Consider the following 15,684-nt stretch of genomic DNA (forward strand, 5'->3'; position numbering starts at 1 on the left):
ATTCCTTCTGTTTTCTAATGCTGTTATCGATCAGATTAGTGAGTAACTAATGGAGCTTATGTTATTAATCACATCTCTTTGGTATTTTACTCGGTTCTCTTTGTTCAGTGAGGATGTTTCCATCACTCTGTTCATCAGTTCGTTTCCTCCCTCCTTGTCTGAGGTGATTTTTTTGATTCTATCTCCTTTCTTAGCCTTCTTTAATAGTGCCTCACGTCCCAGTATTCACAGCTCACACCTGCTCAGGTGACTGTTAATGAATCACAGTCATTTTCTTCCATTTCCTGTACATGCTGCTGTGGCTCAGTGCCTCTTCACTGACTCCTGTTTTCTTAGTAGAGGTCTGAAGAGTGTCTCTACCTCATTGTGTTTCAGCAGAGATCAGACCGAGAAGAGGAGTTCCCCTTCACTTTCACCAGGTTTATTCTTTACACAAGACACCGACTGACTTTAACTTCCCGAATCTTTAAGAAAAATAGACCCTTTTTTGCCGCCTGCTTCGTTCTTTATCTTGACTCGCCTGTACTGAAGCGTTTTGAAGACGGAGCAGATCCATTTTGTGACGTCATGTCTCAGAAGTCGCAGTCAGACGGAGGTCAGAAACACTTTGCTGTAGGTCGGGGGCTCCTGGCTGCCGCAGAGACCTTGAACTTCAGCATGAACGAACAGCGATCCAGTCGGCAGATGGGCGGTATGGCCTCAGGTATGGGGGTGGGCGGTGGCATGGAGGGCCCGGACAGCAGCTCCCAGAGGTCCCGGCCTGGCAGTGGCAGCAATCTTGGCAACACCATGAAGCTGTTTGCCAGTTTGGGGCTGTCGCCCTCGGACCTGGACACTCTAGCTGAAATCCCAGAAGAAGACATCAACATGGAAACGCTGCCGCACATCCTCATGCAGCTCAAGAGCCGCAAGGGAGACGCAGGAGAGCGGCGGGGGGCGTCCTCCATGTCCTCTGATGCTGCGTATCGAGGAGGAAGGGAAAGCTGGGATGATGTGCACATGGGGAGGATGGGTGGTCCTTCTCTGGGTCAGGGTTCAGCCCGGGCCCAGCCCTCTGCAGACTTTGGGTACAGTTCCCTGCAGGATGTCGCTCCCAGCCGTGGCTACAGCTTAAGTTACAGCAGCAGCGGCGGCGGCGGGGGTGGGAGCAGAGAGAGGCCATACTCTGAGCTTTCCCACCATGATTCCTACAGTGGGCTCGGCATGGGCCCCTCATCATCCGACCCTGTCTTTATGGAGAGGAGGATGGGCTCCCCGTCAAATGGAAAAGTCCAAGACTTCTTGGGAGTCATGCCCCCCATGTTCCCCCATGTGTGCTCTCTTTGTGACTTTGACGTTCATTCCATCATGGTGAGTACCGTCCAGCCTGCTTCCTCTTTTCTTCTCGGACTAACTTTAAATGTTTCAGTTCAGACACCAGAGCTCAGCTCAGGTCTTCTGTCCACTTCAGTCAGTGACAGGTGATAATCACCCCCCACGTTTCCAAATACCGGAGGTCCAGTGTGCGTCATGTAATTTCCTTGTTTTAAATCACCTACAGCATGTACGTATCTTCATTTTCTTACAGCTGAGGCTCTGCAGCATTAAACGGCCAGATTTGGGTCTTTTCAGGCATCGTCCAAACATCTTAAAGGAGTAGTCTACCCAGAAATTCCACTCTTGTCATTATCTATTCACCCCCATGTCAGCCAGATAAAACATTCACATCGGTTACTACACTTTCCTACATGTGACACCTGGAAGTCAAACAAAAGACGTGACAGTAACGTCCAACTTTATTGTGCAGATGTTGACCTCACACGTACACGCAGCACCTAAGAGGCATTTTAGGGTGGAAATGATCTCCAGTCTGATACGTCCTGGACCAATCAGCAGCTGTTTACATAGTGACATCACTTATCGTCTGTTTACACTATTGAAGCTCAGCATCAGCTGTTTAAACCAGGTGCTCTGGATCAGGGCTTCGTAAGGTCGGAGGTCATGTTAGAGAGAGAATCAGTGACGATATTCAGGCCGGTGGCCATTTTTGAAATCCAGACATACACAAACACTTCTGTTAAAAATGATTTTAATCTGGATATTAGAGAATTGGGATTTCTAGTTGTTTATCGATTGACCAATAAACCAAGACTGATATCTGAAATAAGTCAGAATAAAGCTCTAATCTGTTTATTGAATCGGAATCCCTTTATTGAATCTTTTCAGGTAGTTTGTTTGGTGGAATGAAGGCATCCTCGTCAATATATCGGTATTATGTCCCTCAGCATCAAACCTGATCACACAGAGACTCTCCTGTCTGATTGGATGGAAGTCAATGAGAAAATGAGCCGACTTCTCTCCTGATTTATCAGCTCAGTGAACATTTTCCTGATGAGTTTCTGCTCTCAGTCTCTAGTTTACTGTCTTCTTCAGCACAGCAGGATGTTAATTTAGTAAATTATGGTCACTAACCAATCAGAGGTGGTCTGGCTCCAAAAAAAACCAAGATGGCGACGCCCTTAAAGCCAAACTCGAGGCTTCAGAGCGGCGGCTCACACACCAACGCATGACGTCGCATTGGCTACGTCCACTTCTTATCTACGGTCCAGATGGTCCTGATGAGTTTGGCTCTCGCTGGTAGGGGGGGGTCAGGGTCCTGGAGGGGTCTGACCCAAAACCTATAAAGACCAAGCGCCGTTGAAATTATTTGTTCAGGCGGCACGTTTTAAAGTGATCTTCATGTGGGCCGTTTCATTCATGAGACACTATAGTATAATTAAAACAATGACAATTCAGGAAATCCAGTTTAAATGGATTGATTTTTGCTTTTTCTCTTGATATGAAGCGTTGAGTCTCCACAGCTAACTTGCCTGTTAGTTAGATGAGTTAGTTAGAAGTGTGTTTTAAGACGTTTAGCCTGAGTTTGTTTCTGGACCAGAAGGGGCTGATGAGGTGCAGACTGCTGTCAGAGGATTAAAACATTAATCTGGATTATTTTCATCCTCATTTGAATATATTTATTATCCAACACCTAAATGTCTTTTACCCAGAAATAAAATTAAGATAAGATTCCACCCAGTAAATACAACAAAATAGAAATAACGTTAATTCTACTTTATCATTAAGCAAATATCCACTGAATAAATGTCTGGTTGTTCTGCAGGACGCTCTGAACGTTAGCTGGCGGTTGTTGCGCTGCTGCAGGTCACAGTTTTGGTGCAACGGCAGGTCGAGGTCGAGCACTCGTCCTTCCTCAGTTACCACAAATAGCACGAGGTCGCACTTTAACACGACTGAAATGCTCCAACATGACTGGAAAGTCTCGTGTTAGCAGTTTGTTTGTAAAGTCAGAAAGAGGCTGAGAAGACAAAGATCATCAATTAAAGATTCAATAAGGGATTCGTTAACGAAAGTTGGAACTGCAACCTAGAAAAGAGCCACTGTTGGCTGATACACCAGGCTGCAGTGATGATTTTAACATTTCAGGTGGTGAAGACGGAGCGAATTCAGACACCTTGTTAGTTTCTGTGTTCAGCTCCTCTCCTGCAGTCTTTTTTTTTTTTCTTCCATAAATCAGTCCAGAGTTCACTGAACGCAGGTTTTTGTACATTTCTTATTATTGCTGACCTCATGTATTCTTGTCCCAACCACTCAGAGTTGAGTAAAGCTTTAACATTCGGGTGAACTATTCCTTTAATGGAGGTTGATTGGAGGGAAACGGCCTCTGTTGAGCGTCAGTAATCCTCTGTTTGAATCTGTAGGAGTGGAACCAGCACATTAACGGACTCCGACATGCCGAAAACAGACGGCTGCTGCTCGACATGTGAGTGTTTTTACGTCCTTTTTAAGTTTTGTTTTCGTTTCAGTTAAGTTTTTATTGTTTAGAGAAGTTTTTAGTTTCAGTTTTTCCTCATTATATGGGGGGTATTTGTCCGGGGGCAGATTTAAGAAGTTGACAATTAGTGACGTCCAAAAAGTAAACTGGCCTCCTTATTTTGAACGTCTCTTCTCAAACACTGTTCAGAGCTGTAATGTTGTAAATGTTGTGTTCAGGTACCCGGACTGGGAGCCTGGGATGTCCTCAGGCAGAGGGTAAGAGACTCACACAAACCTCAGCGCTCACCACCCTGTTTTATTCAACAACGAGTTTAACCATCCAGCTGTTGGATCTCTGACTGACGCCTGGTGTCTTTGTTCCAGTGGGGGTCTCCTGGACACCCCCAACCTGTCTGCAGGGCTCCTTGGACCTGCCCCCATGTCTTCAGCCCAGACAGCAGGAGGGATGTCATCCAGCTGGGGTAAGAGACTACACGGGGATGTTATCGCTATCATCGGCGTTATTATCTCTGAGCAGCACGTCTTGGGTTACAGAAACAAGTCGGTACAGTCTGCCAGGACCGGAGGAAGGCTGTGAGGTTAATACGTGTGTGCTTCATGTTTCAGGAGGAGGAGGTGGAGTTTCTGGTCTATCAGGAAAGAACCAGTCAGGACAAAATAAGGTCAGTTTGTTCTCTTCTGTCACTCTGTTATCAACGTTCACACAGCTCCTCTGATTTAGGTCGTCCTGTGAGTGTTAATCTGCAGAGCTCAGTGTAAAACTGCTCTGAGATTAGAAATGAACCCAATGAAGGAACTGTTTAGAAAAGAAACAGCAGAATCACGTGTGTCCAGTTAGTAATGATCCTTGTAGACAACTGCATGGGGGGGATGTGTCCTTATGTAAGAGGGTCATGGAGGAGTTTGGGAACCTTGATGTCTGGTATATTTTCTTGTATGCTGGTGGTTTTGTGGAGAAACTGAAGTGAAATGTCGTCCTCAGCTGAGAAGCAGGGTGGTGGAGGTGAAGTACGACAGGAGGCCTCTCAGCAACAAGACCCTGTTCGCCTTCGCCGAGCCGTTCGGCTGCCTGAGGGAGCACCTGGTCCTCAAGAACAAGGTGGAGCTGCAGCTTTAACCTCCACAGCTTCTCGTCATCGTGTCAACTCAGTCAGAACAAACGCTGAAATGTGCTGTTTGCTGTTTCTCCGTCAGGCCTTCCTGGAGATGAACAGTCACGAGGAGGCTGTGGACATGGTGAACTACTACGAGCAGCACCCAGCATCGCTGTACGGCAAACCCATCACCTTCTACCTGTCCAAGAGGCTGCAGGTCATCGAGGTAACGCCTGCCGTCCCGGTCCTCAAGGCTAAATCTAATCTAAATTAATCTAATCCAATTTTAGATTAAAGCTAAAGATTCGCTCCTGGTTTATTTCTGACGGACGCCGCAGCTCAGAGCTGATGAGACGGCAGGAAATCAGACAGACAAACAGCAAAGAGAATCAGCTCAGTTTTCAAAATAAAAGCCCCCGTGCAGACTGTCAATGGTAGGGGGATTCTTGAATCCTTAATTTTGAATTCCTGAATCGTTGAGTGTCTCTCTTCATTAAAGAGTTTGGTCTGAGCTGCTCTTTATGGAAAGAGTCTTGAGATAACACTGTTATGAATTGGCGCTATATAGATAAAGATTGATTGATTAATTGATTGGTATATTCCAGCAGCACATCAGTATTATTCTCTAATGGGGGGGGGGGGCACCAGCCCAGACGTCAGCCGCTCAGAGGGTTTTTAACACCATGACGACCAGAGGTTCATCCTGGATGTGGAGAAACACTCTGACTGTGACTTTAGCTGCTGTCTGTAGCTGCAGCACAACAAAGCAGGAAGTACATCCAAGAAACACATTTAAAGCAGCAGAAGAAGAAGAAACGCAGCCTGTTTGATCCTGTTAGAAACACATTTAAAGCAGCAGAAGAAGAAGAAACGCAGCCTGTTAGAAGCTCCAACATCAGTTTAATGAGCAAACTAAACTAAATCTGAGCAGGAAAAACGCTCCTGATGGGAGATGAAGCAGGACGGAGTGACACCGGAGCGTGACGCCGATGCCCGGTGGGATTTCGGGGTTACTCTGTCGAACTGCCTCTGAAAGTCGCCCCGGCTTCAAACACCCACAGTCTTTTTCTGTTTCGTCCTCAGAAAGGCGAGCGGTCGTCCGACAGGTCGATGGACAGGCCTGCCAGGGACGTCAAAGGTCACGGCAGCCAAGTGGTTTTCTTCTCCAACCTGCCCAGAGAGGAAGAGAAGAAGAAGGAGCTGCTGACCATCGCCGGGCGCTTCGGCATCGTGGAGAAACACCTGTTCTTAACTGACCAGGTAAACGGGGACACATTTAGTCCTGCACTGTTATAAATACCAAAGTTGTCCAGGCTGTGAGGTGAAATAAAGCTCCTGTATCATAGTTTTATTTTCTTTTTATTTCAAGTTTCCAGTAGTTCTAATCTGTGTTTCTGTTTTTTCCGTGCAGGCGTTCGTCCAGCTGGGAACCCCCGAGGACGCAGAGATGCTGGTGAAGTATTACAGCGTGAACCCGCTCACTATCAAAGGACGACCCATCCGCCTCAACATCTGCGCAAAGTACAAGACCCTCAAGTGAGTGAGACCCTCTGCTGCTGCTCACATCCATGTTTCTGTTTGTTTGTTTGTTGACATTGTTTTTAAAAAGTGGTCCATATCAGAGCGAGGTGGATCCAGTCGGCCTGGAGGAGGTCACATGATCAACAGATTCCCCCTTATGACATCATAAAGGGAGCCAAATCTAAACGCATAGTTCTCACACATGTTTACTGGAAGGTGGAGCAGGAGAAACGGAGAGCACGGTGTTTTCATAATATAGGACCTTTTTAATTATTATCAAGTGTCATGAGTTCTGTTGTGATGGTTCAGACTGAAGACTTCAGTATCTGATTCAGGACCAGATATGAAAGTGACCCAAAGATCAGGTTCCAGTGTGACTCACACTGAACAAACACATCTAGGTCACAGATGAGCAAATAAAAAAAAACCAAAACATTCTGGGCCGCTGCATATTTAATCATCACAGCAGTGAGGTGCTGGAAAACCTTGGAAAGTGCTTGAATCAGACCTCAGTAGTGCTTGACATCATCAGTTTACACCGTGGCCACACCATCCACCTTCATCTGTCCGTCTCTGTTTAGCCACCAGATAAAATCCTTCCTGCCAGATGAAGGGACGCCGTGTGTTTCCAGGGTTACGTTTCACTTTTGTTGAAATAGAAAAAGAAACCAGTCTGATTTTTTTCCCTCCGTGTGACTCGTGTGTTGTTTCTGTTTCCACATGTTTGGAAAAGATCTCGTCTAAATTCAGAATCTGGACGTTTGTGTGTTTCAGCGTGAACCAGCGGAGGCAGGGAGCGTCCGGAGGAGACAACCGAGGCCAGAGGAGCGGCGGGCCGAACACCTCCGCCTCCTCCAGGACCTCCTCCGGCTCCCTCAGGGCCTCCTCGTCCAAATCCTCGTCCAGCTCCAGGGCCAGAGAGGAGAGGAGGAAGGAGGAGGAGGAGGAGGAGGAGACGAACAAACCGACTCCTGTGGAGAAACCTAAAGCAGCAGCAGCAGCTGTGGAGGAGGAGGAGGTGTCGGGAGTGATGGAGGGGGAGAACGGAGGGGAGGAGGCAGGGGAGGAGCAGGTAACCGATGGCGACGCGGAGGGGGAGGAGCCAGAGAGAGAGGAGTCCGTGAAGGAAACGGTGGAGTCGGAGGACGCCCGACAGGAGGAGGTGAGAAAACAGATTTATCGGCACGTTAACAAACAAACAGGATGAAGAGGTGAAAATAAACGTCATAGAAGTTAAAAAGTTCAAAAAATAAACAGAAAAAATAAAGTTAAAGTTAAGAGCTTAATAAACTAAATACTGGTTTACTAAATAATTTCTCTAAAAATGGTGACATTGGTGATAATTAGGAAAAAACATAAATACAGTGAAGACAATAAAGTTAAGAGTAGAAAAAATGCACACAGATGATATTATTTAGAAATAAAAATAAATATAATAGTTAAAAGCGTAATAAACTAGATATTCATTTACTAAATGAGTTTAAAAACAGGTGATTAATTAGAAAATAAAATAAGTAAAAATATGAATAAATTGCACATAGGTTATATTAATTAGAAAGGAATAATAAATATAATCAAACTAAATATTAGTTCTAAATAAAAAGCAAAAAATACTGAGTCTATTTTAGAAAAAATACAGTAAAGAAAATATTTATTTATATTTTATTCTTGTGCAGTTTATTCAAGTAAAATATGTAAAATAACCAAAATATTAGTTAACTATAAAAATATTTATTTTTGAAATACAAAGGTAATATTATATTAATTAAAGAAAAATAATAAATGAATAAATTCACCTGTTATATTCAAAATAAATCAATAAAGGTCAAAAAGTTTCGTTGTGATTAATTGTAGAAAATCTTTAACATATTTAGTAGAAAAAAGTCTTTTGTATTTAAACTTTTCTAATTAAATGATGAAACTGATCCATGTTTCCTCATCGTGTTCTGTCATTACTGTCTAATCTATTGATCACAAATTATTGATGTAAGATCACAGATCACCACCTCGCTGATCTGAACGATCAGTTTATCATCCCAGCTTCCCGTTTGGGTTTTTTGATGAGATGCATCGAACGTCTGAACACGCAGGTTCCCGATGGCGATGATGTCACCGATGACACGCCTGGAGACGTGGGCGGGGCCGACGGCGAGGCCAAGCAGGGGGCGGAGTCAGAGGGACGGACGGAGCCAAGGGAAAGTGAAGAACACGAAGAGGCGAACGCAGAGCGAGGGGAGAGTTCAGAGACGGCGGAAGGAGACGCACCTGGAGACGCAGTACGGTTTAATAAACTAAACAATAAAATCAAACTTACAATATAAGATAATAAGATAAGATAATTACCTCCAGTGAGCTCAGAGGAAGTCATTCACACAGCAAGGTCCTTTTTTAAAAGTTCTAGAAAGCTTTGAACTCAGTTTCTTCAATAAAAAAAATGCCACCAGACTCCATTTACAAAAACAGGAATTTTACCTCACAGAGGAGTCACTGCCTCAATCACCTGATCACAGTAGGTCCACTAAAAGAGCTTGTTTGATCCACTGACAGGCTCAGAGTGTTATTCTAAGTGTGTGACAGCATCATGGAAAGGATCCCTACAGAGAGAGACCTGGAAGATCCTTTTGGTTTAACCACAAACAGCACACACACCAGACTACATTCACTAAAACAGCGATTTTACCTTGCTGAAGACAGGAGTTGGTGGGTTACCCGCTACCTCAGTCATTTGATTTGTTTGTCTTATTGTGTGACTTTGGGGTTTTTAAATGCTTACTTTGGATCCAAACTGAGATGTCAGTTCATTGACTGAGGCAGCGGTAGCTCAGAATACTCCTGTGTTTTGTGGGGTAAAATTACTATTTTTGTCAATGAAGTCTGGTGGCTTAACGAGAGGCCGGCTTCAGCTGCCCGGTCCAACCAAAAATGGACCTTGAGGTGAGAATGTTTTGTCCGTTGTTGGATAAATACGGGTGTTTTAAGATGTTTTCGCTTTGTTTGTTCAGTTTGATCGGGACTTCCTGGAGAACATGGAGGACTTTGTGACGCTGGACGAACTGGCGGAGGACGAGGAAGAAGCAGACAGCGAGTCGGACACCATCGGTACCTGATTACTTACTGCAGAACTAGATGAATTACACTAAAGTGCAGATTAAACATGTTATATTGTAATTTAACTTTTAAATGACGTCAGTGGCTGATTGTAGTTTTCCTTCTCGGTTAAGGAAGCAGGATGATATTTTTAAAATGAAACCTTACTAACGCTGATCCTCCTGTGTGTTTGTGTCTCTTCTTCTCTGCAGACAACACGAGGAGAGGGGTACGTATCCTTGCTGTTTTCCCTTAAAGCAGAGGGTCGGTCCCAACATGTTACGAGGCTAAACAATAGTACGACCACTGTAGGTAACAAGAAATAAGTTAGGGAGGAAAAACTCTACATTTCTAAGATTTAAGTCATAAAGTTACAAGAAAAAGCTGAAATATTATCTGAGTTTTTGTAGATTTGCAAGAAAAGAAACTGAAAAATGGTGTTTCTGGGCTAAAATCCCCGCTGCCCCACCTGTGTAATTATTTATTTATAACCTACATGGCCCTGATAGACTGTTGTATGATCCAATAAATACAGAGAAATATAACGACTTGCTGTGCAAAATAGCTGTTAATCATTTCAGTGATGATGATGAATTAAATCACCGTTCAGATGCTGCACAGGTGTTTTTATTGATATTTAGTTTCCTTCTCCTGTCAGGGTATGAGGGTCGTCAACATCGTCGGTTTCAGACGAGGTTACAACTTCCTCAACGAGCTGCTGGGACTCGCCAGACCTTTTGGAAAAGTGGTCAAACACTTGGTGCTGGATTTAAGACCTGAGGTACAACAGGCTTCATACCGCAGTGCTATACAGCCGTGATGTGGCTCTAATTCCAGTGTTTTTAAACATGGGTCCAATCTGTTCATGTCCTGGTGTCGGACTGACTGGTAGGTAGTAAAAGTGTTGGAACTGGTCCAGTAGATCACCTCAGCCAGCAGCCACCAAACAGTAGGTCCACTAAAAGAGCTTGTTTGATCCACTGACAGGCTCAGAGTGTTATTCTAAGTGTGTGACAGCATCATGGAAAGGATCCCTACAGAGAGAGACCTGGAAGATCCTTTTGGTTTAACCACAAACAGCACACACACCAGACTCCATTCACAAAAACAGTGATTTTACCTCACAGAACACAGGAGCTGCTGGTCTACCGTTGCCTCACTCAGTTAGTTTGTTTATGTTTTTATGTGGCTTTGGTGTTTTTAAAAGGCAAGTTTGGTGTTTTAAAGCTTTATTTTGTATCCAAACTAACTTTTTAAAACACCAAAGTCATACAACGTCACATGAAGTAAAATTCCTGTTTTTGTCAATGGAGTCTGGTCACATGTAGACACAAAAATATGCAAAACAAAATTGGCCCCAGGTTTAAAAATACCGGAATAACCCTTTAAGAGCATGTTGCATGATCCTGTGATTTGTTTAATCTGAAAGCCGAAGTGCCTCTTCTTTAACTCCACCTGTGTTTGTGTGTTCGTGTCTCTTCCTCCTGATCAGGCGTACCTTCAGTTCGACACCGAAGAAGAAGCTCGAGCGATGGCCAAGTTTTACAGCACCGGTAACGTGACGGCGTCGGTGTGCGGCCGACCGGTGAGGGTCAGTCACTCCATGAGCTACCCCACCATCCAGGTGAACACCGCTGCTGTTTGACTTCAAATGTCTTAAATGTTGGATAGTTTTATGTGGATGAAGAGTTTAGAGTTTGTTAGACGTAGACTCATCGTTTTAAGTCAGCCACCAGACTCCATTGACAAAATCAGTAATTTTAACTCGCAGTGCAGGGGAGCTGCTGGTCTACTGCTGCTTTTATCTGTTAGATTGTTTGTGTTAGTGTGTGTTACATGAATATTGTGTTGGATCTGAGCTAACCGTTTTATAACACTGCAATCACACAATAACACAAACAAACTAACCGATGGAGGCAGCAGCAGACCAGCAGCTCCTGCGTTCTGTGAGGTAAAATCACTGTTTTTGTGAATGGAGTCTGGTGTGTTTGCAGAGAGCGATAAAACGGCTGTTTGTGGTTAAACCAAAAGGATTTTACAGGTGTATCTTTATCATTTAGACACCAGAATATGTACAAATAGGGTTCAGGATTAAAAATACTGGATTTCTCCTATTAGGAAGCAACTTGAGTTTGTTTCTAAGCTCATCAGGTAACTACAGGCAGATATTTCTGTTCAAGAATGACCACATTTGGCTCCTCAATTAAAGTAAAGTAAATTAGATTCTGTATATTTCAGACTAATTAGACTTCATAATAATTAACAGCTAAGAGTTGCCTTCCAAAGAGGTTCGTGTATAAAATGATGACCGATGACATTCCTGTGGTGTGTGTGTGTGTCGTCCAGTGCGGCTCCAGTAAGGTGGTGTACATCGGTCAGATCCCGAGCAGCAAATACTCTGACGAGGACATCCTGAAGCTGGCAGAGCCGTACGGGAGGGTCAAGAAGTATTTCGCCAACAGGATCAAGAGAGAGGTACAGAACCAGGACTGAAGTGAGACTTTACCAACCACATCAGCCAGCTGGTCACCAAGGGGTTAAATAACTAGTTAGTCAGTGTGTAGTGGAGGTCTATAGTGTGTGTGTGTGTGCTAGTTAGTCAGTGTGTTAGTGTGTAGTGGAGGTCTATAGTGTGTGTGTGTGTGCTAGTTAGTCAGTGTGTTAGTGTGTAGTGGAGGTCTATAGAGTGTGTGTGTGTGCTAGTTAGTCAGTGTGTTAGTGTGTAGTGGAGGTCTATAGTGTGTGTGTGTGTGCTAGTTAGTCAGTGTGTCAGTGTGTAGTGGAGGTCTATAGTGTGTGTGTGTGCTAGTTAGTCAGTGTGTTAGTGTGTAGTGGAGGTCTATAGTGTGTGTGTGTTAGTTAGTCAGTGTGTTAGTGTGTAGTGGAGGTCTATAGTGTGTGTGTGTAGTAGTTAGACTCTGAACACACTACACACTAACACACTGACTAAAAGTCTCTCTCCTCAGTGCTTCATCGAGATGGAGAAAGCAGAGGACGCAGAGAAAATGGCTGAAAGTTGCAAAGCGAATCCGCCAAAGTTCAGCGGGAAGCGTCTGACGGTCTACGTCAGCAGGAAGTACAGGCTGCTCAAACACGGGTGAGTTTCTTCCTCTGTGGTGAAATTAAAAGGGTTTTAACACTAAATGGGTTTTTGTCTTACAAAGCATTTCACTTTTACTGTTTGACCTTCTCCACTGAACTCTGTGTGTCTGTGTGTGTCTGTGTGTGTCTGTGTGTGTGTGTGTGTGTGTGTGTGTGTGTGTGTGTGTGTGTGTGTGTGTGTGTGTGTGTGTGTGTGTGTGTGTGTGTGTGTGTGTGTGTGTGTGTGTCTGTGTCTGTGTCTGTGTCTGTGTCTGTGTCTGTGTCTGTGTGTCTGTGTCTGTGTGTGTGTTCAGTCATCGCTGTCCGAGCACAATCAAGAGAGAAAACAGCAGCATGTCGCCAAAATCCTCCAAACATCCTGAAGAGCCTCCAGCCAAGAAATCCAAGGACGAGAAGAAACCAGAGGAGGAGGATGAGGAAGAGGAGGAGGAGGAGGAGGAGGAGGGAGGAGAGGAGGAGAAACCGAAGGAGGACGAGGAGAAAAAGGAGGAGGTGGAGGAGGAGGAGGAGGAGAGTTGTGACGTGAGCGGCGTCGAAGAGAAGAGAGAAGAAAAGGCGGCAGAGAAGATTCCTGAAGTTTGTGATCAGCAGCAGCAGCTGATGGAGGACGTGAGTCTCCCTGATCAATAATCTGAACGTGATCAGACTTCTTTGAAAAGTGATGCAGATGTAACAGGTTTGTGCTGCTCTGGGCTGCAGGAGGTGAAACAGGAGCAGCGGGAGGAGGAGATTCAGACGTCGACCAATCAGAACGGACAGACGGAGGCCCCCCCGCCACCTGACAACAAACCCAGCGTGGCGTCTCTGCCGCTGCCGCCCCACGACCCCAACTGCCCCATCGGTGAGAAAAGAGGACGGAGGGATAAACTCAGATCATTTGCTCCTCAGAAAACTCAGGCATCTTTCTCTGTATTCTAATGTGACACTTGCTCAGTCAGCAGTTTTCTCTCTTCAAAGCCACCAGACTCCATTCACAAAAACAGTAATTTTACCTTGCAGGACACAGGAGCTGCTGCCAGTTTGTTTGTGTTATTGTGTGTTACATAAACATTATGTTGGATCCAAACTAACCGTTTGAAACACCAAACTCACACAATAACACAAACAAACTCACCAATGAAAGCACCAGTAAACCAGCAGCTCCTGTGTTCTGTGAGGTAAAATTACTGTTTTTGTGAATGGAGTCTGGTGTATTTGCAGAGAGCGACATAACGACTGTTTTGTGGTCAAACCGAACGCTCAAGTTGTGAATAATGTCTTTGTTTGTCCAGGTGTCGAACACGTGAAGATGGGTTATTACTGCCGCGTCTGCTTCCTGTTTTACTCCAACGAAGAGACGGCGAAGAAAGCGCACTGCAGCAGCCAGAGTCACTACGAAAAGCTGCAGGTGAGACGCAGCTCTGCAGAACCTGCCTGAGATTCTTCATGTTTTTAAGTTTTCTTCAGCATCAAAGTAATTTAGTGACAGTCATCTGTAGGTTCAGGTGTCTTCTGTGAACAGAAGCTCCTGGCCTCTAATCCGGCACACGTCTTGATCCAAATTGACTGAATATAAACAAATATGACGTGAAAAGAAAAAGTCCAACTCAGTGACTCGTCTACACTTCCTGTTTACGTGCCCCAAAGCATTATGGGAGTTGTAGTTCCAAAGCGTGGAAGCATGATTATCCCCAAGTATTTAATTTTAACTTTTTGACTTTTGGTTCTGTCCTCTGCAAACTCTTCTTCATGCCGTTATTTCCAGCAGCGATGTGACAAATGCACCTGTTGTTTCAGAAATACCTGGAGAAGGAACAGACCAAAGCAGAGAAGAAGAAAGGGAAGAAGACGGCGGCGTGAAAACGCTTTGAAACGGACGATGAAGAGAGGAGCAGAAGTGGGACTTTTTACTTTTATTTCAGTTTGTTGTTTTTCACTGAAAGTGCAGACTGGACGACCTCTGAACTCTCAGAGCCGTTGTCACGGTGACGGCCGGGCGGTAAAACTCGTCCGCTTCACACGCAGGAAAAAAGACTTTAAGTTGCTCTGTGGGAGCTGCTGTAAAACGAATAGGACAGATGAACAGAGTCTGGTCCTAATCGGTGCTCACATACAGACGTACGGTTGTTCTGCTGTGATCAATAACCGATTCAGTCCTTCAGCTAAAAATTACTTTCATCATTGACGAATCATTTGTTCCAGAAAATGTCAAAAGAAAGACAGCAGATGCTCACAGCCGAGGTTATGGAGTGTTTTTTTTTTTTTTGGCATTTACGCTTTCAGAAAGTTAATCTGCAATTATTTTGATATTAAATTCAAACTGATTTATTGATCAGTTTCATTGATTGAAACTGAATATTTTTATGTTTGTGGTAAAAACGTGTCACAGTTTGTATAACGGCAGCAGGAGGAACGCTGAGGGGAAGAGCGACGTACTAATATTACAAAAATAAAGTAGCAATTTCAAGTAAAAAAGTCAAATAAGAATAAAATCTAAACTTTGATTTTGTTCTCTAATTGTTTTTAAATGTTACTTCAGATTCTTCCCCTCGCTGTGGCCTCCTGTTTTCCTTTCAACACTAAGAGTTGTAAAGCCGCTGAAGTATTTTTGGATTTTAATCGTCCATCTTTTACAGGGTGTTGGATTAAAGGAATAGTTCAACTTTGTGGGAACTCCTCTCATAGTGCCCTGGTTAGCCTAGCTTAGCATAAAGACTGGAAATGGGGGGGGGGGGGAGCTAGCGTGGCTCAGTGGTCACTGACTGGAACTATTTCTTGAAGAACAGCGTAAAAAAAAAAAAAAAAAAACTGTTCATGGTTTTTATGTTGGAACTATTTCTTGAGTGTGTATCCATCCACCCGCCCACTTGCTTTCTAGCACTCGGCGGATGGATACACACTCAAGAAATAGTTCCAACACAAAAACCATGAACAGTTTTTTTTTTTGTTTTGTTTTGTTTTTTTTTTCAAAACATTAACTAGCTGATAAATGAATGAGCTTTAGAGCTGAATGTTGAACTTTGTTTGATGCCTGAATGTTTTATAAAATAAACCAGTTTCCTCATTGGCTTTGAGTAATTTTAGT

The 15,684-nt window shown here is 44.2% G+C and overlaps 1 protein-coding gene across 1 annotated transcript; it reads left to right on the top strand.

Annotated features, from left to right (window-relative positions):
• The first annotated feature begins 549 nt into the window (after positions 1-549).
• matr3l1.2 (matrin 3-like 1.2) lies at positions 550-15,649 on the top strand. The gene is made up of 21 exons (XM_070836603.1): positions 550-1,350; positions 3,741-3,802; positions 4,033-4,071; positions 4,180-4,277; positions 4,423-4,478; positions 4,799-4,915; positions 5,011-5,136; positions 5,994-6,170; positions 6,322-6,446; positions 7,206-7,593; positions 8,522-8,707; positions 9,434-9,530; positions 9,731-9,747; positions 10,177-10,299; positions 11,011-11,142; positions 11,865-11,993; positions 12,485-12,615; positions 12,914-13,229; positions 13,320-13,461; positions 13,892-14,007; positions 14,397-15,649. Exons 1-21 carry the CDS (start codon positions 568-570, stop codon positions 14,457-14,459), a joined length of 3,423 nt encoding a protein of 1,140 aa, XP_070692704.1. The 5' UTR covers positions 550-567; the 3' UTR covers positions 14,460-15,649.
• Positions 15,650-15,684: the final 35 nt, after the last annotated feature.

The sequence above is a fragment of the Pempheris klunzingeri genome, chromosome 9 (assembly GCF_042242105.1).
Source record: "Pempheris klunzingeri isolate RE-2024b chromosome 9, fPemKlu1.hap1, whole genome shotgun sequence".
Taxonomy (NCBI): Eukaryota; Metazoa; Chordata; class Actinopteri; order Acropomatiformes; family Pempheridae; genus Pempheris; species Pempheris klunzingeri.

What these genes read in the sequence shown, in the direction of transcription:
- matr3l1.2 (XM_070836603.1), top strand. Translation starts at nt 568, where the DNA reads ATGTCTCAGAAGTCGCAGTCAGACGGAGGTCAGAAACACTTTGCTGTA. An exon ending in AGAGGCTGCAGGTCATCGAG is followed by an intron (nt 5,137 to 5,993) that starts GTAACGCCTGCC and finishes TTTCGTCCTCAG; the next exon opens with AAAGGCGAGCGGTCGTCCGA. An exon ending in GTCACTACGAAAAGCTGCAG is followed by an intron (nt 14,008 to 14,396) that starts GTGAGACGCAGC and finishes CTGTTGTTTCAG; the next exon opens with AAATACCTGGAGAAGGAACA.